This window comes from Protomyctophum parallelum, assembly GCF_964188405.1.
Source record: "Protomyctophum parallelum genome assembly, chromosome: 9".
Taxonomy (NCBI): Eukaryota; Metazoa; Chordata; class Actinopteri; order Myctophiformes; family Myctophidae; genus Protomyctophum; species Protomyctophum parallelum.
This window is the reverse complement of record NC_139706.1, coordinates 7,656,397-7,682,065: the sequence shown is the minus strand read 5'-3', so window position 1 is coordinate 7,682,065 and position 25,669 is coordinate 7,656,397. Positions and strand designations below refer to the sequence as shown.

General features: G+C 46.3%; 1 protein-coding gene across 1 annotated transcript in view; it reads left to right on the top strand.

The window, feature by feature from the left end:
- The window catches only part of pid1 (phosphotyrosine interaction domain containing 1), a 63,720-nt gene that overhangs the window by 29,129 nt on the left and 8,922 nt on the right, over positions 1-25,669 (top strand). The window contains exon 2 of the mRNA XM_083772901.1: positions 6,768-6,914. Coding sequence (XP_083629027.1) covers positions 6,768-6,914 — 147 coding nt within the window. The remainder of the gene's footprint in view (positions 1-6,767; positions 6,915-25,669) is intronic.

Here is a 25,669-nt window from a genome sequence, read left to right as displayed (position 1 = left end):
GGGGGGGGTGTCCTCTCCCCTCTCCCCCTCCCCATCACCCCTCACCCTTCCATCCCTCTCTGTGTGCTGCATGGGGGGGTCCTCTCCCCATCACCCCTCACCCTTCCATCCCTCTCTGTGTGCTGGGGGGGGGGTCCTCTCCCCATCACCCCTCACCCTTCCATCCCTCTCTGTGTGCTGGGGGGGGGTGTCCTCTCCCCTCTCCCCCTCCCCATCACCCCTCACCCTTCCATCCCTCTCTGTGTGCTGGGGGGGGGGTCCTCTCCCCATCACCCCTCACCCTTCCATCCCTCTCTGTGTGCTGCATGGGGGGGGGGCCCTCTCCCCCTCCCCCTCCCCATCACCCCTCACCCTTCCATTGATTGATTGATTGAAATATGTATGCAAAACAGTTTGCAGAATTACAGTACATTTCAAGCACAAACTCAATACAAAGACTGTTAACTGTGAGTGGACGACCCAATTAAGCATTACACAATGTTTACAAGAGCGTCCACCTTGTTCAATTCATCAAAACATTTAGAGACGTACAAATAGACACTTCTATATAGTTAAAGAACAGAACAGGAATTCATCATAAAATCCATCCCTCTCTGCTCGGGGGGGGGGGGGGCCCTCCCCATCACCCCTCACCCTTCCATACCTCTCTCTGTGCTGGGGGTGGGGGGTGGGGGGGGGGGGGGGGGGGGGGAACCACAGGAATGCGAGCCGCTGTCAGGAAGCAGTAAAGTGCTGACGCGGAGGTCAGCGAGCGTTTACACACATGTGGCTTTACTTTCACAACTCCTTTACCTCCTCGCCTTTTCCCCCTTTTATCCTCCGTTCTCCGTCTTCCAGATTTATCCCTTCGTTCTTCGCTCTCTCTCTCTCTCTCTCTCTTCCTCTTTTCCTATTTCCCGTTTTGAGAGACTGCCGTCTCTCCCCTTTCTTGTTTGTTGCTTTGCTGCTCTCTTCCAGTTCCCGCCATGTCCCCTGAACCGCAGGCCCCTCTGGAGCGGGCCAATTAGCCCTTTGCTAAACCCCTCCCCGAAAAGCCATTCCTCCAATGGCAATCCAAATTGTTATAGCAACCGTTGCTAAGGATGGCAAGCTTTCGTCACCTCATAGCTGTCCATGTTATTTGGCATGGCTGTGTTGTTGTTGTGGTTGTTGTTGTTGTTGTTGTTGAACACATACACAGCTTAACGTCGGGCAAGTTACAAGTCTGACACACCCAGGTGATGGCAATAATACTAATCACTGCAGTCTTACCGCGCATCACATGAAAACTCCTGTCGGGCGGTCGTAAGTCAATTGAGTTGGATAACATTTCCTCGTATTTCTAGTTTATTGAAATAACGGCATGAACATTTGTCCAGTGCATAGCGTACTGCAGGCCTGGTTGACTACAGCGACGACCATTGCATGGTCTTGATAAGCAACCTACTGGTTGAGATGGCTTCATAACATGCAAATCTTCTGAATGGAGAGGGTGAAGTTTGAGGAAGTCGTCTTGTCTTGCGTCGTTAACTGGCCCGCTGCACAGGTCAGCTGCTGGTGGTGGTGATGACACGCAATTTACAATCGAGGCATTTAGCAGATGCTCTTAATCCAGAGCGACTTGCAGTATGCAGGAACAACACATGGTAATGCATCAAATGCATAAAAATTGTCATCAAGACTCAGAGTTTTCTCTCCCCCTGACCCACTGACGCCCCAAGAGTAGAAAGTGTGATGGTGTGGAGTGTGGACATAATATGCAGAGGAGGGATGAGGAGTACATTGAGAGAAGGATGCTAAAGATGGAGCTGCCAGACGAGAGTAGACGAGGGGAGGGCCAAAGAGCAGGTTTATGGATATGGTGAAAGAGGACGTGCAGGTCGCTGGTGTGTCCCAGCTCACCCACTTGTCCCAGCAAACACACGTGTTTCCACAGGCACAGCGCTAGCACGCGTACTGCGTCTTCACAGGCACAACGCATGCACGCGTACTGCGCCTTCACAGGCTGGCCATAGCTTTTGCTGAAATGACACCTCTGAGGGAAGGGTCTAATGCTCTAATCCTTCGAATGTTATAGAGCATACATGGGCAACTGGCGGCCCCCCCGCCATCACTTAATGCGGCGCGCAGGTTGATATCCGAACAGGATTTCAATTCAAATATAGCAAATATTGCTGATCTACAGGCTCAAAAGTTCAAAACGTGTCGCACTGCGAGGAGTTTTAAGCTTTTGAGCTACAACAGTAATATGCAATTTGGCCCTCTGGAGTGAGTGTGGAAATATAGTGGCCCTCTGGAGTGAGTGTGGAAATATAGTGGCCCTCTGGAGTGAGTGTGGAAATATAGTGGCCCTCTGGAGTGAGTGTGGAAATATAGTGGCCCTCTGGAGTGAGTGTGAATAATATACAGTAGTGGCCCTCTGGAGTGAGTGTGGATAATATACAGTAGTGGCCCTCTGGAGTGAGTGTGGAACTATAGTGGCCCTCTGGAGTGAGTGTGGAACTATAGTGGCCCTCTGGAGTGAGTGTGGATAATATAGTGGACCTCTCCATCGTCAAAGTTGCCCATCCTTGCTGTGCAAACCTTACACGATCGAGTGACCGCTGTAATGTGACTAGACTGACATTCTAGTGACGTTGGTCTGTCTGGAATGAAAATGTTTTATCTGAGGCACGATCTTGTTTTATTCTTTCTTTCTGATTTATGAGGAAAGGTATAGCCTACTGGGCCTTAACCCATTTTGGGCGGGAACCCCTTTTGGTGTTAGCATCATGTTATGCTTTAGCTATTGAAAAATAGCAGATCTACAAGCTCATAGCGTGCCACCGAGTGGCGCGCTACGAGCTTGTAGGTCTGCTATTTTTGAAAAATCGTGAAAATGTGGCACAAATCTTTGAATATAATATTCTTTCAGAAGACTTTTTTTTCCCCTTCGATGTCAGGCCTAATAAACACGACTACCATGATTAAACATTCATGGAAAATTGCCCTATTTATACATTGCTTAAAAAAAACCTGCCCTTATGCCGCGTAGAGAAACAGACAATGTGCAGGACAGGTCCAACATGGAAAAAGTGTTTTTGGAAGAGCCTCAGAGGAATGACAAAATACAGGAAACGTCATCTGGAAGCACTAGAGAGTCAAACAGAAAATCCAGATCACTGAGTCTGCAAAGGAAAACCGTGGACGGGGGGAAAAGAGAACCGAGGCTTCTGCAAAATCACCTGTACTTTTTTTTTTTTTTTTTTTTACGACCTTTTATGACCTTATTTTCAAGTCATTTAAACTTTATTGAACCATGTAGCTTACACAGTTGAACTGTTGAACAAGATGGACTATGTTCCCATAAAGGTCATGAAGGTCATAAAGGTCATGGCTCAGAGTCCACTTTTTAACATGTGTAGTCTTATTGTTTCATCCATCTTCTGCTTCTTTTCGATTAAGTTGTCATACCAAGAGAGCTGAAGAATGGACCATCAACTACCCGCCCCCCCGTGTAGGGATCACGAAAACATCTGGAAATGTTGCAGCCAAAAAGACAAGTGTAGATTTTATAGAAATTTCAGATATGTTGTGTATATGCCATTAACCCATTCTGACCTGAGATTAGATTCTAAAAATGTCTTCTACATCCTGACAGGGCACATCTAAATACAACCCCATTTACATATTTACTGATTCATTATAAGCAGTTTACATTTTTTAAATGACCTGAAAACATCTTAAATGTAACTGCATGGTTGAAACAAACAGTCACCCTGCAAAAAAAAGGAATCTTGGCCTGTACTATTTATTTGCCAATAATTACTACTCGCGTACAGTAGGACCATTGACTGTAAAGTAAAACAGTGGTTAATAATGATTTAACAGGTGCTCCGTTGAGGGGATGCAGGCTGATCAGATGCACGCCAGAAATGCTTCCAGTTACATGCCCTTATTATTTTCAACATCGAGAGAGAGCCCAGATTTCATTAAGGCGTTTTTGGTTTTTGTAGTGGTTACTTTAGAGGAAGCTCCAGGAATTCCATAGGGCCACAACTTGGAGGGCCTCGTATGCGAACATGTGGTTCTGCTCGGCCTTATGAAACCCCGGCCACTGGATTCCTGAATTCCGGATTCCGAGACCAGACCGCGCTTGCGCCAGACGGGCTCTCGTCTCCTGTTTTGACGGAGGCTTCACACGCAGGCGGAAGAGCTCTTCTCTCGTCTGCTCTCCACATTCCGCTACAACAGTTCCCAGTCTACTGTAGGTTACTGTCCCAAAACAGAGCTTACTTCCCCATCTAGTGTAGGTTACCGTCCCAAAACAGAGCTTACTTCCCCATCTAGTGTAGGTTACTGTCCCAAAACAGAGCTTACTTCCCCATCTAGTGTAGGTTACTGTCCCAAAACAAAGCTTACTTCCCCATCTAGTGTAGGTTACTGTCCCAAAACAGAGCTTACTTCCCCATCTAGTGTAGGTTACTGTCCCAAAACAAAGCTTACTTCCCCATCTAGTGTAGGTTACTGTCCCAAAACAGAGCTTACTTCCCCATCTAGTGTAGGTTACTGTCCCAAAACAAAGCTTACTTCCCCATCTAGTGTAGGTTACCATCCCAAAACAGAGCTTACTTCCCCATCTAGTGTAGGTTACTGTCCCAAAACAAAGCTTACTTCCCCATCTAGTGTAGGTTACTGTCCCAAAACAGAGCTTACTTCCCCATCTAGTGTAGGTTACCGTCCCAAAACAGAGCTTACTTCCCCATCTAGTGTAGGTTACTGTCCCAAAACAGAGCTTACTTCCCCATCTAGTGTAGGTTACCGTCCCAAAACAAAGCTTACTTCCCCATCTACTGTAGGTTACTGTCCCAAAACAGAGCTTACTTCCCCATCTAGTTTAGGTTACCGTCCCAAAACAGAGCTTACTTCCCCATCTAGTGTAGGTTACTGTCCCAAAACAGAGCTTACTTCCCCATCTAGTGTAGGTTACTGTCCCATAACAGAGCTTACTTCCCCATCTAGTGTAGGTTACCGTCCCATAACAGAGCTTACTTCCCCATCTAGGTTACTGTCCCAAAACAGAGCTTACTTCCCCATCTAGGTTACCGTCCCATAACAGAGCTTACTTCCCCATCTAGGTTACTGTCCCATAACAGAGCTTACTTCTCCGTCTTAAAGACCTAGTGAAATGAAAAATACACACAATTTCACACTTTTAGACTGTGGTTAGACTGTGGTCTGTGGTCATCATATGGCCATACCTAACAATGGATGCCAAAAAAATGGGAAACTTTTCATTTCTGTGTATTTTTATATCAAAAGACTATACAAATCAAATTTTAATTACTTCCTTTGAATGAAAACGTGCTGCATGACGACGTGTAGAGGTACACATGAAGCTTGATTAAATTCACCTGTTTGATTCCCATATCTGCTCGTCCGTCCAAACACAGCTGCTACTGATTACAGAAATCCTCCGTTTTTAATCCCGGTCAAGATGACATCCTCCAGACAGTGTATTACTGGGTTTGAACTTCAGCAGCACGCTAAAATATGTATCTGAAAACATTAAAGGTTAGAATAAGCCATGAGCTTAGCTGCCTGTCGCTCTGTGAGTTTGTTTACAAACAGATCTGCATCCGTGTGCACGCGTCGCGCCAAAATCACTGAACTTGCCTTTTCAGGGTGAAAAATAAATTACCGTCCCTATATCCATTTAATCCAGTTCCACAAGATCCACTTGACTACCCTATATATAGGAATACGGTATGTTCAGACAGTATTCAGCAGCAGGAAGCATTTTTGCTACATTATTGCAAAGCTGAGTGTAAAAGCTCACTATTAATTTCACACTGAGCTGCACGTGTCTGTGCCTATACTGTACTGCAGCCAACTCTACATACTGTACATATTACTGTTCAAACATACCGTAGGCAGCAAAAGGTCCCACAAATAGTAGTACACTCTCTCCCTCTCTCCCTCTCCTTCTACCTCTCCCTCCCTCTCTCTCTCTCTCTCTCTCTCTCTCTCTGTCCGTACCTGCTGCCCTGAATAGCTAGTAATTATGTGTTGCTCTTTGTCTGTCTGTCTGTCTGTCTGTCTGTCTGTCTGTCTGTCTGTCTGTCTGTCTGTCTGTCTGTCTGTCTGTCTGTCTGTCTGTCTGTCTGTCTGTCTGTCTGTCTGTCTCTCTCTCTCTTTCTCCCGGTTTCTCTCTCTCTCTCCCTCTCTCTCTGTGTGTGTAAATAAGCTAATACCGTACTATGACTGTGCCGTTTGTGAAACAAACATCCATCTTTTACTTCTTTTCGATTAAGTTGTCATACCAAGAGAGCTAAAGAATGGACCATCAACTACCCCCCTCCCCCGTGTAGGGATCACGAAAACATCTGGAAATGTTGCAGCCAAAAAGACAAGTGTAGATTTGATAGAAATTTCAGATATGTTGTATCGCTCTCTCTCTCTCTCGGTTTCTCTCTCACTCTCCCTCTCTCTCTGTGTGTGTAAATAAGCTAATACCGTACTATGACTGTGCCGTTTGTGAAACAAGCTTCTAAATATCTGAGACCCTTTACATGTACTTTTTGTACATGTACCACACACACACACACACACACACACACACACACACACACACACACACACACACACACACACACACACACCTCTCTCTCTTCTTCCCTTTCTTAGTTTTCTTTGAAAAATGACACGATGGAAACTATGCACAAAAACACATTTCACACACTTTTTTTAACTTGTAAAACTGTGATGTGACAATAAAGATGACTCTGGTTTGATCTCTCTCTCTGCAGCACTTTCAGACCATGCTGAAGACCAAGCTGAACGTGCTGACACTGAGGAAGGATCCTCTCCCCACGGTCATCTTCCACGAGCCTGAGGCCATCGAGCTGTGCTCCACCACGCCGCTCGCTAAGAGCAGGACCCACGCCGGGTACAAGGTGAGGAAGGCCCCTCTCCACCCAAACACTCTCTTAACAACTCCAACAGACTGTTTCCTACTCCAACAGACTGTGTCCAACTCCAACAGACTGTTTCCTACTCCAACAGACTGTGTCCAACTCCAACAGACTGTGTCCAACTCCAACAGACTGTGTCCAACTCCAACAGACTGTTTCCTACTCCAACAGACTGTGTCCAACTCCAACAGACTGTTTCCTACTCCAACAGACTGTGTCCAACTCCAACAGACTGTTTTCCTACTCCAACAGACTGTGTCCAACTCCAACAGACTGTGTCCAACTCCAACAGACTGTTTCCTACTCCAACAGACTGTTTCCAACTCCAACAGACTCTTTCCAACTCCAACAGACTGTTTCCAACTCCAACAAAGTTCCAACAAACTAGCATTTAACCCATTTTGACCTGAGATCAGATTCTAAAAATTTCTTCTACATCCTGACAGTTTTCTGAAAAAGCTATGTTTCTAGTATGTCCGTGGTTCTTCGATTTTTCAAAATAGCAGACCTACAAGCTTTTTACTATTGGTACTTTACATATTGAGTCCAATACTTTTGTACTTTGTACTCAAGTACATTTTGAATACCGGACTTTTACTTGTAACAGATCAGTGCAGTATTGATACTTGTACTCAAGTACAACATTATTCCACCACTGATTCTTTCACTTCACACAAGTGTGATCTTTCCTCTTAAGTTGTTTCCTACTTTTTTGTGGGCTGACTTTTCTATTGGCTGTTGGTTGTCATGGCAGCCACTTCCCACCTGATGTCGTGTGGGAGTTCAGACTGTTCCAGATAGTACTGAATAACTGCCAGCTTGCATAAGGTCTTCAGACTAGGACTGAAGTCTAAGATGTACAGGCCATGGACCGTGTGGTATGTGATGATGCTTCTCCTCCAAAGAGGAAGATCTCCCACCATGCAACAGTACCATGCAACCTAAATCACAGTCCCAACATGCTGATGTGCTCACAAGTACAGTAATACTGATCTGTGTGGGTTCTTTTTGAGGGGCGCCAGACCCTCCCATGCCCAGCTTTGTGTGTTTGTATGCACCCCATACTAGCGATGATTTGATTGGCTGAGCATGGAATTGAGGAAAACAATTGAGGACGCCACAACAAGTGATTAGCCGGATTGGACTTGACCAGAGCTCTCTCTCTCAGTATGTATCTCTGTTTAATGTGAATGTCTCTCTCTGTTGAGTGCATATGTATCTTATCTCTCTCTCTCTCTCTCTCTCTCTCTCTCTCTCTCTCTGTTCAGTGTGAATGTCTCTCTCAGTAGGTCTCTGTTCAGTGTGAATGTATCTCTCTCTCTCTCTCTCTCTCTCTCTCTCTCTCTCTCTCTCTCTCTCTCTCTCTCTCTCTCTCTCTCTCTCTCTCTCTCTCTCTCTCTCTCTCTCTCTCTCTCTCTCTCTTTAGTTTAAATGTCTCTCTCTCTCTGTTCAGTGTGAATGTCTCTCCACTGTTCTCTGTTCTCTTTTCTGTCCACACTGCTCCTCCTGATGCAGAGAGGTGTGTGCAGCGTTGTCATGGATACCAATACAGCTATTTATTATCAGAGAATACCATGCAGCCCCCCCCCCCCCCCCATGACCGTCCTACAGGTCTTCCTTCTCTTTGATCTCCTGTGTGTGCGTGTGCGTGTGCGTGTGTGTTTGTGTGTGTGTGTGCCTACCACACCTCCATGTCTGTGTGCAGGTCTGTGGTTCCTGCATGCGTCACGTCGTCTTTGAAATAATACCTGCCTTTCTGCATGTACAGTATGTCTGCCCGCCAGGGGCTGCTCCCCTCTGGCCTCTACTTCACAGCCTCGGACCTTGGCCCGTCATCTGCTCATTTTAGGCATTTAGCAGACTCTCTTAAGTCTTAACCCATTCTGACCTGAGATCAGATTCTAAAAATGTTCTTCTACATCCTGACAGTTTTCTGAAAAAGCTGTGTTTCCATGTCAGTCGTTCTTCGAATTTAAAAAAATAGCAGACCTACAAGCTCGTAGCACGCCATTCGGTGGCGCGCTACGAGCTTGTAGATCTACTATTTTTCAATAGCTAAAGCATAACATAATGCTAACACCAAAAGGGGTTCCCTCCCAAAATGGGTTAATCCAGAGCGATTTACAGTAAGCAAGAACAACACATGGTAATACATCAAATACATAAAAAATTGTCATCAAGACTCATATGCAAGCTAAGAACCTAAGAGTGGAATATCTATATAATGAAACAATGTGTATACACTATACACTAGAGTGCTATCTCTACATAAAATGCTATCTAAGTTACATAAGTTGAGCCTTTGGCTACGCCTGTAAGGTCGTCGAGGCTAGGGCAAGTGCTACGGGCTAAGATGGGGGTCTGAAGAGGTGGGTTTTCAGACTACGGCGGAAAGGTTGGGAGTGAGGCTGCAGTTCTGACTGCAACGGGAAGTGCATTCCATAGTTTCGGAGCCAGAAGGGAGAAGATTTTGGGACGTGTGGACTGTTTTCCCGACATTCTTCAGTGAAGGTACTTCCAGCTTCCCTGCGTTGGCTGATCTGAGCGGGTCTGTAGGGTCCGATCAGAGCCCTCCCCTCTCTGCCACTTTCCCAGCCGTGAGGGGACCACCGCCACGCGGGCGGTACCGCGGAGGCATTGATCCCTCGTCTCCGTGTGAACGAGGGGGCAGAAACTTTGCCGCTGCATGGGCCAACTGGAACAGAGCTGCTAGCATGGATTCTGTTGGAGGGGTGTGTGTGTGTGTGTGTGTGTGTGTGTGTGTGTGTGTGTGTGTGTGTGTGTGTGTGTGTGTGTGTGTGTGTGTGAGCGTGTGTGTGTGAGAGCGTGTGCGCGTGTGTGTGCACGACTGACAAAATGAATCTAATTGTTGTCTGGCTCAGGTCCAGCTCTCTCCTCGATTACATAACGGCGCTGTGGTGATGGTGGCTGAGGGGTGTGTGTGTGTGTGCGCGTTAACGTACGTGCGTGCGTGGCAGGGAGCCGAGGGTTGCCATGGCGACCACGTGGAGGTCAAGACTCTTGTCTCGGCCCTCTCTTGGGCGGGGGCTCTCAGAGCCAATAGCAGCTGTCCTGTCTGTGTGTGTGCTTTTTTTTATGTGAACAGACCTTTATGCTGCTGAGAAAATATTTTGCTGCAGACAGACAGACAGACAGACAGACAGACAGACATGTATATTTTGGTCAACTTCATTTCACAAGCATGGATATGTTGGCTGTGTTGCAGTGAATGACTCACTAGGAATGTTCATTATTTGCAAGCATTTTGGATCACACTGGTGTCTGTACATAATACCGTATATAAAATGTGGGTGTCTCCCTTTTCTGAGGCAGTTTGCCATCAGTATATGAACCAACAGCTATTAAACTACAAAGTGTCGTCCATAACCACACCACTGACATAGTGTACGTTGGCTCAGGCACTTTGAGTTGGCGATGTCATCGTGTTCCGATCAGGGTTTTTTTTAGACGATCCCGATCAACAATTGTTTTTGAATATTCAAATATTTCCAAAATGATTATATGTCAAAACCACGACGAAGGAGAGAATGTTTAGGCCTGTCACAAAGATGCAAACGATCTTATACTACATATCCGATTGACTTTTTTTTTACCACTTAACCCATTTTGACTTGAGAGATTCTAAAAATTTCTTCTACATCCTGACAATTTTCTGAAAAAGCTATGTTTCCATGTCAGTCGTTCTTCGATTAAAAATAAATAAAAATCAATAGCTAAAGCATAATGCTAATAATGCTAACACCAAAAGGGGTTCCCGTTCAGAATGGGAAAGATCGGTTTCTCCAGATCACCGATCGAATCATTTGTAGTGAAAATCGTCCGATCAGCGATGGATTGGATCACCTCTACAAGAAATGTTTTTAATCTCTCCAAATCTGGATCGTCACCACAGGACCTAAAAAGATCTGGCAAGCGAGCAGGCGAGCTCTATTTTCATCCGTGTGCTCTGTAGCATGACGGAATGCTTCAGTGTTTCATCCGTGTGCTCTGTAGCATGACGGAATGCTTCAGTGTTGCTTCAGCAGTGCCAATACTTTACGACCACGGGCCTCATGATAAATGACTCCCATTGATCTTCCAGACTGAAAATCTCTGAGTATATTAATCGTGCATGGTTGCATACAATAATTGGTATTTGGCGTGTGTTGGTTTAACATTATTGATCTCTGAGAGAGGTCCATTTTCTTACAAAGAGTTAAAGCCATGAGATTAGATTAGAGCTATATCTATATATTTAGCTTGAATGAGCAGACATATTTCTTCTTTAAGTTTTTGAGCGTATGCCAGTTTTACTTCTACTCTAGTAGTTTTACTTCTACTCCACTACATCTCAGAGGCAAATGTTGTAGGATACTTTTACTCCACTACACTTATTTGACAACCATAGTTACTAGTTACTTTGTAGATTATGATCATTATTACAAAACGCACATTAACCACTTCAGCCCTATATACATTTCAGCCCTTTGAAGATAGCCGATCTACAAGCTCACAATGCGTCGCGATGTGACACACTCACACTGTGAGCTTGTAGATCTGCTATTTTCAAAACATGAAATGAGACATTTTATTCTGCATAACGAGTTCTTTCTACTTTGGGAACTTTAAGTGCATTTTGATGCCAATAACTGCTGTACATTTTGAACCCACTCACATTTGCCTTACCACTAGGGTTAAGCCATGATGTCATTCGTTCATTCATTGACCCGTTCTGGCATGGCTGTATCTTCTCTGTCAGGCAGAGAAGTTCTTTGTCTCGCTCTGTGCTTGGTATTCTGTGTGAGTGTGTGAGTGTGTGTGTGTGTGTGTTTGAGCTCGCGTGCATGCGTGCGTAATGTGTGTGTGTGTGCGTGCGTAACGTGTGTGTGTGTGTGTGCGTGCGTGCGTGACGTGCGTGACGCGTGTGTAGGAACACTTGGTATTGTGATATCATTCAGACAGTGTTGGCTCAGTGGTTCTACTTGTACTACAGACTAGAGGAGAACACAATGCACAATGATGGTGATAGTTACACCGTGTAGGAGCAGCGTGGTGAGAGACGACCCCCCCCCCCCCCCCGTGTGTGTGTGTGTGTGTTTGTGCACACATTATCCTAAAGTCTGGTTTAAGTTAACGGGTGTCTCTTTCCTCCCAGCGGGGGGTGGGGGGGGGGGGGGGGTTGGAGCGTTTGGGCTTCCCTCAGATGTGCTTAGTTGGGACTTCTTTCCGATCCGACGATCAGTTCCTCCCTGCTGCTGCTGTTGAAATTAATTAAGTATCTGTTTTTTTTTGTTCATGCTGTTTCATCAGACACTATGCAGAGTGATATGGACTGACATCAGCCCGTAGCCTCAACGACCTTACAGGCACAGACAAAGGCTAAACGTGTGTGATTTAGATAGCATATTAATTAGACATAGCACTCTATAGTGTATACTCATAGTTTCATTCGACAGATATTCTACTGTTGTTACAGCTGGACTCCAAACTTTGGACTCCAGCTGAGAAAGCCACCAGTACCGTACGTACGTACCGTACGTACGTACGAGTCAAACTGTTACAGTTGTTGAGTTCCAGTACTGGACTGGTAAATGGGAAAGTGGAGTCCTTCCGCTGGCTTTGCTGGACTATGGCTGAGACTGTCAAGGACCCCCACATTGACACTAATTAGCCCCCATTTGAAAAGATATGCCAGGGAGCCCCATAAGAGAAGTTTTTACGGCTCGTGGCAGTGATTTTCAACCATTTGTAATTAAAAAATGTGGCACAAATCTTTGAATATATATTCTTTCAGAGCGAACGTTTTTAACTCAAATCTTTGCTTCTGGGAGGTCGTCCCTGGAACTACATATTTTCAGATGCAGGTCTGCAGCCAAATACAGAATTATTTCTGGGGGTCCTTAACATGAAAAAAGGTTGAGCACCAACTGATATAGAAACTATATAGGTTTTTCAGAAAACTGTTAGGATATAGAAGCCATCTTTTGTAGAATCAGGTCTAAATTAGTTAAACAGGTTTTTCCAAATGGTAAAACATGGCAAATAATAAGTTTAGGTATAAAGGTTAAGGCCGGGAACCCCTTTTGGCGTTATCATTACGTTATGCTTTAGCTATTGAAAAATAGCAGATCTACAAGCTCATAGCGCGCCACCGAGTGGCGCGCTACGAGCTTGTAGGTCTGCTATTTTTGAAAAATCGAAGAACGACTGACATAGAAACATAGCTTTTTCAGAAAACTGTCAGGATGTAGAAGAACATTTTTAGAATCTGATCTCAGGTCCGAATGGGTTTTAAGGGGTGGTGCGAGATCTAGCTCCATGGTGTGCTTTCTTCTTCTACTGGCCTCACAGTCACAAGTCGCCAAAACAACAGCAACGACCACGACGAGTAAACAAAGCGCACGGCAGCACTTTCTGTCTCAGACAAACTCCTACGCGTCTGCATGCGAGCGGTATCTATCTATCTATCTATCGGGGAACCAGCTGTACTGTGTGTGCTGATTCAATAAGTCCAGAGGAATGTTAACAGGCTCCTCAGGAATGCAGCGTTCCCCAGCCAGCCACAGACACTGTCCGTAGTGGTCTAGAGGGGTATGTAGACTCTCTCTGCGGCCTGTCCGCCTATGGAGACAGAGAGAGAGAGGTGTAGGGGTATATATGTAGACTCTCTCTGCGGCCTGTCCGCCTATGGAGACAGAGAGAGAGAGGTGTAGGGGTATGTAGACTCTCTCTGGGGCCTGTCCGCCTATGGAGACCAGAGAGAGAGGTGTAGGGGTATGTAGACTCTCTCTGGGGCCTGTCCGCCTATGGAGACAGAGAGAGAGAGTTGTAGGGGTATGTAGACTCTCTCTGCGGCCTGTCCGCCTATGGAGACAGAGAGAGAGAGGTATAGGGGTATGTAGACTCTCTCTGGGGCCTGTCCGCCTATGGAGACAGAGAGAGAGAGGTGTAGGGGTATATATGTAGACTCTCTCTGGGTCCTGTCCGCCTATGGAGACCAGAGAGAGGCGGCCTTGTAGTGCAACTTGTTCCCAAACTTTTTCATGTCAAGGACCCCCAAAATGACACTGATTTAGCCTGCGGGACCCCCATTCGAAAATATATTATGCCAAGGACCAATAAAATATAAAAGTCTTCTGAAAGAATAATGTTCAAAGATTTGTGCCTCATTTTCACGATATTTCAGCCGATCTACAAGCTCGTAGTGCGCCACTCGGTGGCGCGCTATGAGCTTGTAGATCTGCTTGTTGGGGTCCACTTGGTTCCATTTGTAGACTAATTCAGTGAAAATCGGTGGCCGTTCAATCGGAGCACCTCTGATTCATATAGTTCCAGCACCCTTCCAGTTCACGTTCTGCCTTGCAAGTGCTGCATTTGCCAACAGGGAGAGCATTTATTTAGCTTTTTCAGTTTTTCTAAGCATTGTAAATCGTGCCAAAGAATAGGCTTTTATGTCTGTGTGGAACAATAACCTATAGTCTTAAAGGTCTCCAGAAAAGGAGTCAGATGTAGTTTGGAAGTTCAAAGTCTCAATCCCTGCCGTGGAGGAGGAAGAGGCAAACCTCTTCCTATCTCCAAAAAGCCCGTCTTATCGTTCAGGCATGAATAACAGACCGATAGAGCAAACATACAGTATTTGGATCGAGGTGTCAAAACTTCACACAGTATCGGCAAAATATTGCGAAACGTGAGAGTAAAAGGAAAACGGCACAAAGAGTGCTCAGTCAGAACAAAATGTTTTGTCTCTAGAAACTGTCCTTGAATGTCTGTCTGTCTGTCTGTCTGTCTGTCTGTCTGTCTGTCTGTCTGTCTGTCTGTCTGTCTGTCTGTCTGTCTGTCTGTCTGTCTGTCTGTCTGTCTGTCTTATGGGTCACTTAGTAACTCTGAGACTATACACATGGAACCAAATGGACCCGTTAGTTCCATTTGGTTCATTTAGTTCCAATTAACATAGATTTCTGCCCGAAACCCCTTCCAGCTGGCCATACAGAAACGCCTCCTCATCCTCCTCCCATGCACGTCGTCTATCTATCTCTCATTCCTCCTTGTTTCCGAGACCGTCAACCCCCCGTACAGCCCCCCCCCCCCTCCCCCTTCTCCTCCTCCAGCCCGCTTATCTCCTCTTTTGGTAACCCCCCCCCCCCCCCCCCCCGTACACCCCCCCCCCCCCAGCTGAAATAACTCTGTGACTCCCTCCTTTTCCCTCCTTTTCGTTTTGTTCACTTCGTTTGTTTTTCTTCCCCAGAACCATGACTCCAAACTGGATTGAAGTGCTCCTGTCTTCCCCGTATCATGCTCTCATGTCTTATACCCCCAGGGGTCTGCAACCTCTCCTAACTCATTTAGGACTGAGGCCCATTCTAAAAACATATCTTTTTCCATGTCAAGGACCCCCAGAATTATCTGTATTTGCCCGCCGACCCCCATCTGAAAATAATTATGTTGTTCCAGGGACCCCACCAGAAGCAAAGATTTGACTTAAAAACTTTAGCTCTGAAAGAATATATATTCAAAGATTTCTCTGTATCTCTCTCTCTCTCCGTCAGACTGCTCAAATTGTCACCTCTCTCTTCCATGCGTTCATCTCTCTCTCTCTCTCTCTCTCTCTCTCTCTCTCTCTCTCTCCGCTAATAGATGCACCAGCTGTGGAGCGTGCAGCTCAGTAAACAGTGGGGGAGACAGAGGGCCAGCATCTGCCCCATGCAGCTCTGCAGTGCACTTCACTATAACCCCAACATACATCTGCCCCATGCAGCTCTGCAGTGCACTTCACTATAACCCCAACATACATCTGCCCCATGCAGCTCTGCAGTGCACTTCACTATAACCCCAACATACATCTGCCCCATGCAGCTCTGCACTGCACTTCACTATAACCCCAACATACATCTGCCCCATGCAGCTCTGCAGTGCACTTCACTATAACCCCAACATACATCTGCCCCATGCAGCTCTGCAGTGCACTTCACTATAACCCCAACATACATCTGCCCCATGCAGCTCTGCAGTGCACTTCACTATAACCCCAACATACATCTGCCCCATGCAGCTCTGCACTGCACTTCACTATAACCCCAACATACATCTGCCCCATGCAGCTCTGCACTGCACTTCACTATAACCCCAACATACATCTGCCCCATGCAGCTCTGCACTGCACTTCACTATAACCCCAACATACATCTGCCCCATGCAGCTCTGCACTGCACTTCACTATAACCCCAACATACATCTGCCCCATGCAGCTCTGCAGTGCACTTCACTATAACCCCAACATACATCTGCCCCATGCAGCTCTGCACTGCACTTCACTAATCCCAACATACATTAATGCACGCACGCACGCACGTACGTACTCACGCGCACATGACATGACATGCCACGCACACGCACTCACGCACACACACGACATGCCACGCATGCGCACTCGCACATACGCACGTACATTCTCCTCCCTCGAGTGTGAGTCGGGCAGGAGAAGTGCAGGATGTTCCTGTCAGTGTCTGTCTGTCTGCAGATGTTGTCCGTCTGTCTGTCTGTCTGCAGATGTTGTCTGTTGGGCTGCGGATGTTGTCTGTCTGTCTGTCCGACGTGTCCGTACCAGATTTGTAACAGTGTTTCACTGTTAGCAGCAGTATTGATACTTTTACATTCCACCACTGATTAGAAGTGAGTATAGACTATAGGCATAGCTATAAATACCATGTTATATTTACATAAAAAAAAAATTATAATATTTTTTATAATTCTAATTATATTATCGAAATAGGCTTTGGAGGTGAAAAACACACACAAAAAAAGAAAACCGGTGACGTGATTGGCCGGAATCAGTGTGGAAGAGGGTCGACATCTGGAGATGTTTGATGCCTCAGTGTGGCAGAGGGTCGACATCTGGAGATGTGTGATGCCTCAGTGTGGCAGAGGGTCCTCATCTGGAGATGTTTGATGCCTCAGTGTGGCAGAGAGAGGGTCCTCATCTGGAGATGTTTGATGCCTCAGTATGGCAGAGGGTCCTCATCTGGAGATGTTTGATGCCTCAGTGTGGCAGAGGGTCCTCATCTGGAGATGTTTGATGCCTCAGTGTGGCAGAGGGTCCTCATCTGGAGATGTTTGATGCCTCAGTGTGGAAGAGGGTCCTCATCTGGAGATGTTTGATGCCTCAGTGTGGCAGAGGGTCCTCATCTGGAGATGTTTGATGCCTCAGTGTGGCAGAGGGTCCTCATCTGGAGATGTTTGATGCCTCCGTGTGGAAGAGGGTCCTCATCTGGAGATGTTTGATGCCTCAGTGTGGCAGAGGGTCCTCATCTGGAGATGTTTGACGCCTCAGTGTGGCAGAGGGTCCTCATCTGGAGATGTTTGATGCCTCGTCTCTTTTAACCCATTCTGACCTGAGATCAGATTCATACGAGTTTTCCACTGGACACACACTGGTCTGATTGACCCATTCTGACCTGAGATCAGATTCTAAAAAATGTCAGTCGTTGTTCGATTTCTTCAAAAATAGCAGACCTACAAGCTCGTATCGCGCCACTCGGTGGCGCGATATGAGCTTGTAGATCTGCTATTTTTAAATAGCTAAAGCACGACATGATGCTGACACCAAAATGGGTGCCCGTTCAGAATGGGTTAAGAGATGGATGGATGAGGTGTCAAAGTCTGGACACTACATTTTAAATTCTGGCATGCAGTTTAACTACTTTAGTCGTTATTATATTATTGTTTTTATGAATGTAAAACAAAATCGATTACATATATTGGTGCTCCTTAGATTTTGGTGCGTGCTCCTAAAATATTTTCTGGTGCTCTTTAATTTTGAAATTGGTTGTAAAAAAGGTTAATTTTGCATTTTTTGCTCCTTAACCCATTTTGGGCGGGAACCCCTTTTGGTGTTTTAAAGCATGTTATACTTTAGCTATTGCAAAATAGCAGATCTACAAGCTCTGATCACAAGAACTTGTAGGTCTGCTATTTTTGAAAAATCGTGAAAATGTGCCTCAAATCTTTGAATATATATTATCACAGAGTGAACATTTTAACTCAAATCTTTGCTTCTGGGGAGGTACCTGGACCTACATATTTTCAGATGCGGAGGCATATTACATATAATTTGTGGGGTCCTTGACATGAAATATTGAGCACCACTGATACAGAAACACAAGGTTTTTCAGAAAACTGTCGGGATTTTGAAGACATTTTTTAAATTTCGACATCAGGCCATGAATGGACAGAGACTGAAACAATGGTGGCAGTCTCTGCCACCATTGTTTCACTGTGTATTCTCTACTCTGTAACACGGCACCACGTGGCCTCTCCAGACTCCATTAGGCCAGATTCCACCAGCTAATCTGAAACAAAATAACACAAAATCGGTTCACCTCATTCTGGCAGACGTTTATCAAACATTTGCACAGAGAGCCTTTGTTCATACGGCTTCAACTAACAAATATTTGTGACCGGCCGTGCTGTGCACATTTTTGGGCTTGCATGCACGTTCTTTCTCTGTGTGTGTGTGTGTGTGTGTGTGTGTGTGTGTGTGTTTACTGTATGTATGTCAGAGCGTGGCGGGGTGATGGCGGAAACATGCGGGAACGTAGAGCGGGCCAAGTGTGTACGTGTCGTGGTTGTGTACAAATCTCGTGGTCAGAGGTTGAAGAGTGTGTGTGTGTGTGTGGGGGGTGCACGTGTGTCTATGTGCATGCAGTGCACGTCAGAATATGTATCTGTATGTTCTGAGAGCTGTATACTGTGTATTGGTGTAATATAGAGAGAGGGCGAATGGAAGAAAAAACACTCCAGAATCCCAAAATTGTTAATGGTGGCCATATGTTTCCACACACACACAATACACCCCACACGCACACACACTCACAATACAACACACACACACACACACACACACACACACACACACACACACACACACACACACACACACACACACACACACACATGCTAGTGTTTAACACTGCTTTGTCGTTATCTCTTTTTCAGTTTCTCTCTCTCTCTCTCTCTCTCTCTCTCTCTCTCTCTCTCTCTCTGTCTCTCTCTCGTCCTCTCGTCCTCTTGTTGTATCTCGGAGGTTCAATGAGTTTTATTGTCATTCCATACGAGCACAGAACGGAATTTGTTTTACCCATGAAGGTCCTGGTCAGGCAAAAATATATAAAAAAAATACATCTAAACATTTCACGAGGAATTCCTCTTGGTTTTTCACCCTGTCACCCTGATTCCTTCTTTTTCATAAATCAAAGCATGTTTCTCTTATACTATACTACTACACACTCGTTTGCACTCACGCACTCCTTTTTCCGAGCAAGGCACACAGAGCTTGCCTGTTGGCTGACATTATGAAATAATAATAATAACAATATCTGCATATACGTGGTCTCGTGCAGACCCCAAAAGGCCCCGTTCTCCACTCACTCCATCTTTTTGTGTGTCTTTGCTTCACATTCGGTATCATTTTCTGTTCTGTTTGGGGGCGGCTGTGGCTCAGGAGGTAGAGCAGGTCGTCCAATGATCCCTGTGGATCAGGAGGTAGAGCAGGTCGTCCAATGACCCCTGGGTCGGCGGTTCGAATCCCGGCTCCTCCTCCTGTCCACATGTCGAAGTGTCCTTGGGCAAGACACTGAACCCTACATTGCCTCCAATGAGTCGGTCGGTGTTAGCTCGCCACCATTGGTGTGTGAATGTGGGAAGTGAGGACGCTGGCGTCGACTGTTCGCCGCTTCACCTCCAAATGTATGAATGAATGAACCATTGTAAGCGCTTTGAGTAGGCATGTAGTGCATAGAAAAGCGCTATAAAAAATGCAATTCATTATCTTTTCATTCATCTTTATATTATACGTTGGAGAACAATTAAAGACATGACATAGAAAGGACATAGACTAAGAAAGGGGGGTTGGTACGTATAAGGCAGTGGTTTTCAACCAGTGTGGTCCTTGAGGGGGTTCCAGGTGGTCCACATGCTAAATGAGGGAGAGTTGGTAACCAAATGGACAGGTAATGGGTCCATTTGGTTTCATTTTACGCTCTCAAGAGTTACATTATTGTTTTCTGCACTACTTCATTTACAAGAATTCCACAGAATTAGCGAATGTAAAACGAATGTTATTTTGATCAACGTTTGCCAAAAGCATGGAATTGTAGACAAAATCTTATCCAACGAAAACAGAACATACATTTGTTTTGGGTCTGAGAGAGACTAAATCTCATCACATGGTGGTCCATATTTTTAATAGCGCTTTTCCAAGTGCTTAAAGCGCTTTACAATGGTTCATTCATTCAAACATTTTGCTGCAACCAGATCTTATTTTAATGATGTTTGGGAGACAAGAAACACTTTCCTGGGGTTTTTATGTGGGTAATAATATGTGTGTTTAGATATTTCAGTATTTCAAAGTGTCCATTATGTCATGGACACTGGGCTCACTTACTTCCTGGACTACATGTTGTCTCAGTAAGACCATAGATATTAACCCATTTTGACCTGAGATCAGATTCTAAAATTGTCTTCTACATCCTGACAGTTTTCTGAAAAAGCTATGTTTCTATGTCAGTCGTTCTTCGATTTTTCCACTCGGTGGTGCGCTATGAGATTGTAGATCTGCTATTTTTCAATAGCTAAAGCATAACGTAATGGACGGCAAATGAGAGAGGATGGGGGCTGAGTATATGGAGGGGAGGAGAGAGGGGAAGAATGCGCGGGAGAGGAAGGAGTGATACAGAGGGGAAAAAGAGCAACATATGGAAATGAGCAAGCTAGGAAGAGGAACTGTGGAGTGATTGAAGTGATCCTGGCTGGACTGCAGGCCTCCTGCAGATGACTGAGGAGCAGCTCGCCAGAACAGAGGAAAGAAGACGCGTGCGTCATTGTTGTCGGGTCGGTGAAATAAACCTGGTATCTCCCCTAGAATCTCGCGGGGCCTGTGGCGCGCTCGCGTCTTAACGCCATGTGGTCCGCGGCGTTGTTGTCGTTTCTTTGTGAATGTCGTGTGTCCGAGTGAGAGACGCACACACACAAAGCGTACATGTGTCTTTGGTCACACTGACCATGTTGTTGTTTCTGGGTGAATGTGGTGTGTCTGCTGTCCGTGCGTATCCTCGGGCCGTCGCATCATGGAAAGGGAAACCACAAAGCTGGGTTGAAAACACAGGGTTGGGGTTCGGTGACGTATCAGAGCTGGGTTGAAAACACAGGGTTGGGGTCGGTGACGTATCAGAGCTGGGTTGAAAACACAGGGTTGGGGTTCGGTGACGTATCAGAGCTGGGTTGAAAACACAGGGTTGGGGTTCGGTGACGTATCAGAGCTGGGTTGAAAACACAGGGTTGGGGTCGGTGACGTATCAGAGCTGGGTTGAACATGCACGGGTAGGACCGGTGTCGTATCAGCTGGGTTGGACCGGTGAAGTACCGCGGCCGCGGAGCACAGGCGTATAAGCGTCACGGACGGTCTATGACGTGACCAACTGTGCGCTCAGCTGGTCTTGTGGAATGTTTTTTTGCTGTCAATGGGGACGCAGATTTTAGAACGCTAATATCTCGGATTCTTTTTTTTAGATAAAACAAGCTTGATTTTCGTCTCATTTCTCTAAACGATTTCTCACAAAAAGTATGTCACACAGCAGATCTTTCCTCGCGGGGCATGTTACGCAGCAGATCTTTCCTTCCTTGACTCGCCGTTTCCGGCCAAATCGACTTTACTTCCAATGTCAGAGACTGGCCCATAGAGTTAGGTGGCTGGCGCTGGATGGGGGCTGCTGGCGGTCAATGAGTTTTAAAGGGTGCAGAATGAAGGTTTAGGACATTGGAGCGGAGTCAGGACCAATGGAATTTAATAATAATGCATATCATATTTTCATATGGCAGCCATCTGCCTGTCTGCTGCCTCGCCGTGTGATACAGTAGAAGTGATCCTGGGTTAATGGTGTCTCTCAAGAAGAACTCTCTGTACTAGAACTAGAACAGTGGTTCTTAACCTGTGGGTCCTCTCACCTTGAGGGGGGGGGGGGGTCCCCAGATAGCAGTAAGGGGGGGTCCCCAGATAGCAGTAAGGGGGGGTCCCCAGATAGCAGTAAGGGGGGGTCCCCAGATAGCAGTAAGGGGGGGTCCCCAAATAACAGCAAAGGGGGGGGGGTTAAACTAAAAATAATGCCCCAACTCTTAATGCCCAAGTGCTTGTCAGGGTGAGTCACAGAAAAGGTTGAGAACCACTGACTGCACTCTAAAATACTCAGCCAGTGTCACGGTGACTCTGAGAGTGTGCAAAAATGGACAAATTCTACTTCACTCACTGCAAAATGTCATTTCCTTGTGCAAAAAGGATTCAGAACGCAGACTCGACTGAAATACTATACTTATTTATCGTATATTATGGTCTGTTTTATCGTCCGTTGTTTGTGGCCGTGGACTTTCAGGATATTTTTCAAGGGTGTGTGTGTGTGTGTGAGTGTGAGTGACATTTCCCCATTTTCAACTGTTTTTATTGTATTTTGACACTTGCTTTGGCAATGTTCTCGTGCCAGTAAAGCTGCTTTGAATCAAATTGAATTCTGTCTGTCTGTAACATTGAAGACCAACGTGAAATAATATCCAGGGCACACCCTCACACAGTCCTTCTCAGTTCTGCTTTCTGATGTTTGCGTGTAAGATTCCCACCATGGAACACTGGAATGTTATAGCCTAATACTGTGTGTGTGTGTGTGTGTGTGCGTGCGTGCGTGCGTGCGTGCGTGGGGTTGTGCGCACACAGTATACACACGTTTATGTGAGGTTGCGCAATGCATGTGGCATTTGTTTGAGGAACAGTTACATGATTTTTTTATAGGAATATGATCGTCATTTACTCATTATTTGCACCTTCTACTATGGATTCATATGTCCAAAGCTATTAGAACATTAAATTACTGCTGTCAACTCCTATATGGATGTATAACTATCTGACTAGAAAATGCACAATCTTTTTTTTTTTTTATAGTTGTGTGTTAATGTAACAAAGCTCTGTTTACACCTTTATTTAATTCCCATTTATATTCAATATTTATTTTTTGTTTATTTTGATTGTCTTGTTCCACTTTTGCTTTGGCAATGTAAACGTACGTTTTTCTCATGCCAATAAAGATCCATTGAATTGAATTGGGGGGAGAGAGAGAGAGACTTTTCTGTCTATTAGAGAGGTGTGTGTGTGTGTGTGTGTGTGTGTGTGTGTGTGTGTGTGTGTGTGTGTGTGTGCAATCAATTGGGACAAATTATCAACAATCAAACAGTAATCCAATCTCAAAGTGGGGAAAGAAAGATGCAGGAATTAAGTCAAATGAAACAAGTCCATAATTACTGCCACAAGGCACTGTGGATAAGCCAATGCGTCATGGCTGGGCTTTGGATCGGCAGGATGGCTGTTTCTTTGGCCGGGGAAGAGTGTCTGTGTGGTCGACTGTAGCAAACCGCCTCGTCCTCCATGTTGCTCCTCCAGACCTGTGGTGCTACTAATGATGGATCTGATCTGGTGTGGAGGCTTTGAGTCCCACCGCGCGCTCGCTCTCTCTCTCTCTCTCTCTCTCTCTCTCGCCACTGATGAAAAGCAGCCGTGCACGCCACGGACGGGTTGAAGGCAGCTGCTCTCTCTCGCTGCCTGGGAGCAGTGAGTCTCAGAGGGGGCATGGTGTATGACTGACTGGGAGCAGTGAGTCTCAGAGGGGCATGGTGTATGACTGGGAGCAGTGAGTCTCAGAGGGGCATGGTGTATGACTGACTGGGAGCAGTGAGTCTCAGAGGGGCATGGTGTATGCCTGACTGGGAGCAGTGAGTCTCAGAGGGGCATGGTGTATGACTGACTGGGAGCAGTGAGTCTCAGAGGGGGCATGGTGTATGACTGACTGGGAGCAGTGAGTCTCAGAGGGGCATGGTGTATGCCTGCCTGGGAGCAGTGAGTCTCAGAGGGGCATGGTGTATGACTGACTGGGAGCAGTGAGTCTCAGAGGGGCATGGTGTATGACTGACTGGGAGCAGTGAGTCTCAGAGGGGCATGGTGTATGACTGACTGGGAGCAGTGAGTCTCAGAGGGGCATGGTGTATGACTGACTGGGAGCAGTGAGTCTCAGAGGGGCATGGTGTATGACTGACTGGGAGCAGTGAGTCTCAGAGGGGCATGGTGTATGACTGACTGGGAGCAGTGAGTCTCAGAGGGGCATGGTGTATGACTGACTGGGAGCAGTGAGTCTCAGAGGGGCATGGTGTATGCCTGACTGGGAGCAGTGAGTCTCAGAGGGGCATGGTGTATGACTGACTGGGAGCAGTGAGTCTCAGAGGGGCATGGTGTATGACTGACTGGGAGCAGTGAGTCTCAGAGGGGCATGGTGTATGACTGACTGGGAGCAGTGAGTCTCAGAGGGGCATGGTGTATGACTGACTGGGAGCAGTGAGTCTCAGAGGGGCATGGTGTATGACTGACTGGGAGCAGTGAGTCTCAGAGGGGCATGGTGTATGACTGACTGGGAGCAGTGAGTCTCAGAGGGGCATGGTGTATGCCTGACTGGGAGCAGTGAGTCTCAGAGGGGCATGGTGTATGACTGACTGGGAGCAGTGAGTCTCAGAGGGGCATGGTGTATGACTGACTGGGAGCAGTGAGTCTCAGAGGGGCATGGTGTATGACTGACTGGGAGCAGTGAGTCTCAGAGGGGCATGGTGTATGCCTGACTGGGAGCAGTGAGTCTCAGAGGGGCATGGTGTATGCCTGACTGGGAGCAGTGAGTCTCAGAGGGGCATGGTCTCTGACTGGGAGCAGTGAGTCTCAGAGGGGCATGGTGTATGACTGACTGGGAGCAGTGAGTCTCAGAGGGGCATGGTGTATGACTGACTGGGAGCAGTGAGTCTCATTGGGAACCTAATAATATCCGTTGTCAAATAGCACCCGGTCTGTCTGTGTCCCTTTTGTGCCCATACTGTATATGGAGATCTAGCTGTATCTGTCTGTCTGCCTGTGCCTGAAGAGTGCAAACTGACTGTGAAGAGTGGATTGGTTAAAGGACCACTTCAACCTATCTTCATATAATAGGTCCTCACTAATAATCATGATAAAATGGCACGATTTCTTTCTACTCAGTCTGTGTCTCATAGGAGGGCTGTGGGCAGTTTAGAAACAGTCTTCCAGTGAGGCATCATCATCATCATTAGGCAGATTATTTTTTAAACAATGTTTAGATTTTCATTATCGTGAGAACGATGGCTTCCATTTTTGCATTGCAACTTTTCAGGACTAGAAAGCCTGCAGTTTTTATTAGCTTGTATTCCCCATCGATGACGTCACTGGAAGATGAGACACAGACAGAGTAGAAAAGATTGCGCCATTTTTCTTCATGATTATTAGTGAGGACCGTCCTATTATTATGAAGATAGGTTGAAAAGGGGTGAAGTGGTCCTTTAAGTAATCAATTGGCAGGTGTGGGGTTGCCATAGCAATCAATTGGCTGAGGCAGAGGCTGAAAATTGCACAGGTGATGGGATCATTAGGATCACTGGCAGAGCCTGACCAGGGCCTTTTGTGGTCTTTCACCACAGTGACAGTGGTGTATGGCACCGACTCGAGGCCGGGCACCGCACTCCCTGTGGGGGTGTGGAACGCGTGTGTTTGAAGTCGGTGGGGCAAACGGTTCTCGAGTTACGTGCATTACACACACACACACACACACACACACACACACACACACACACACACACACACACACACACACACACAC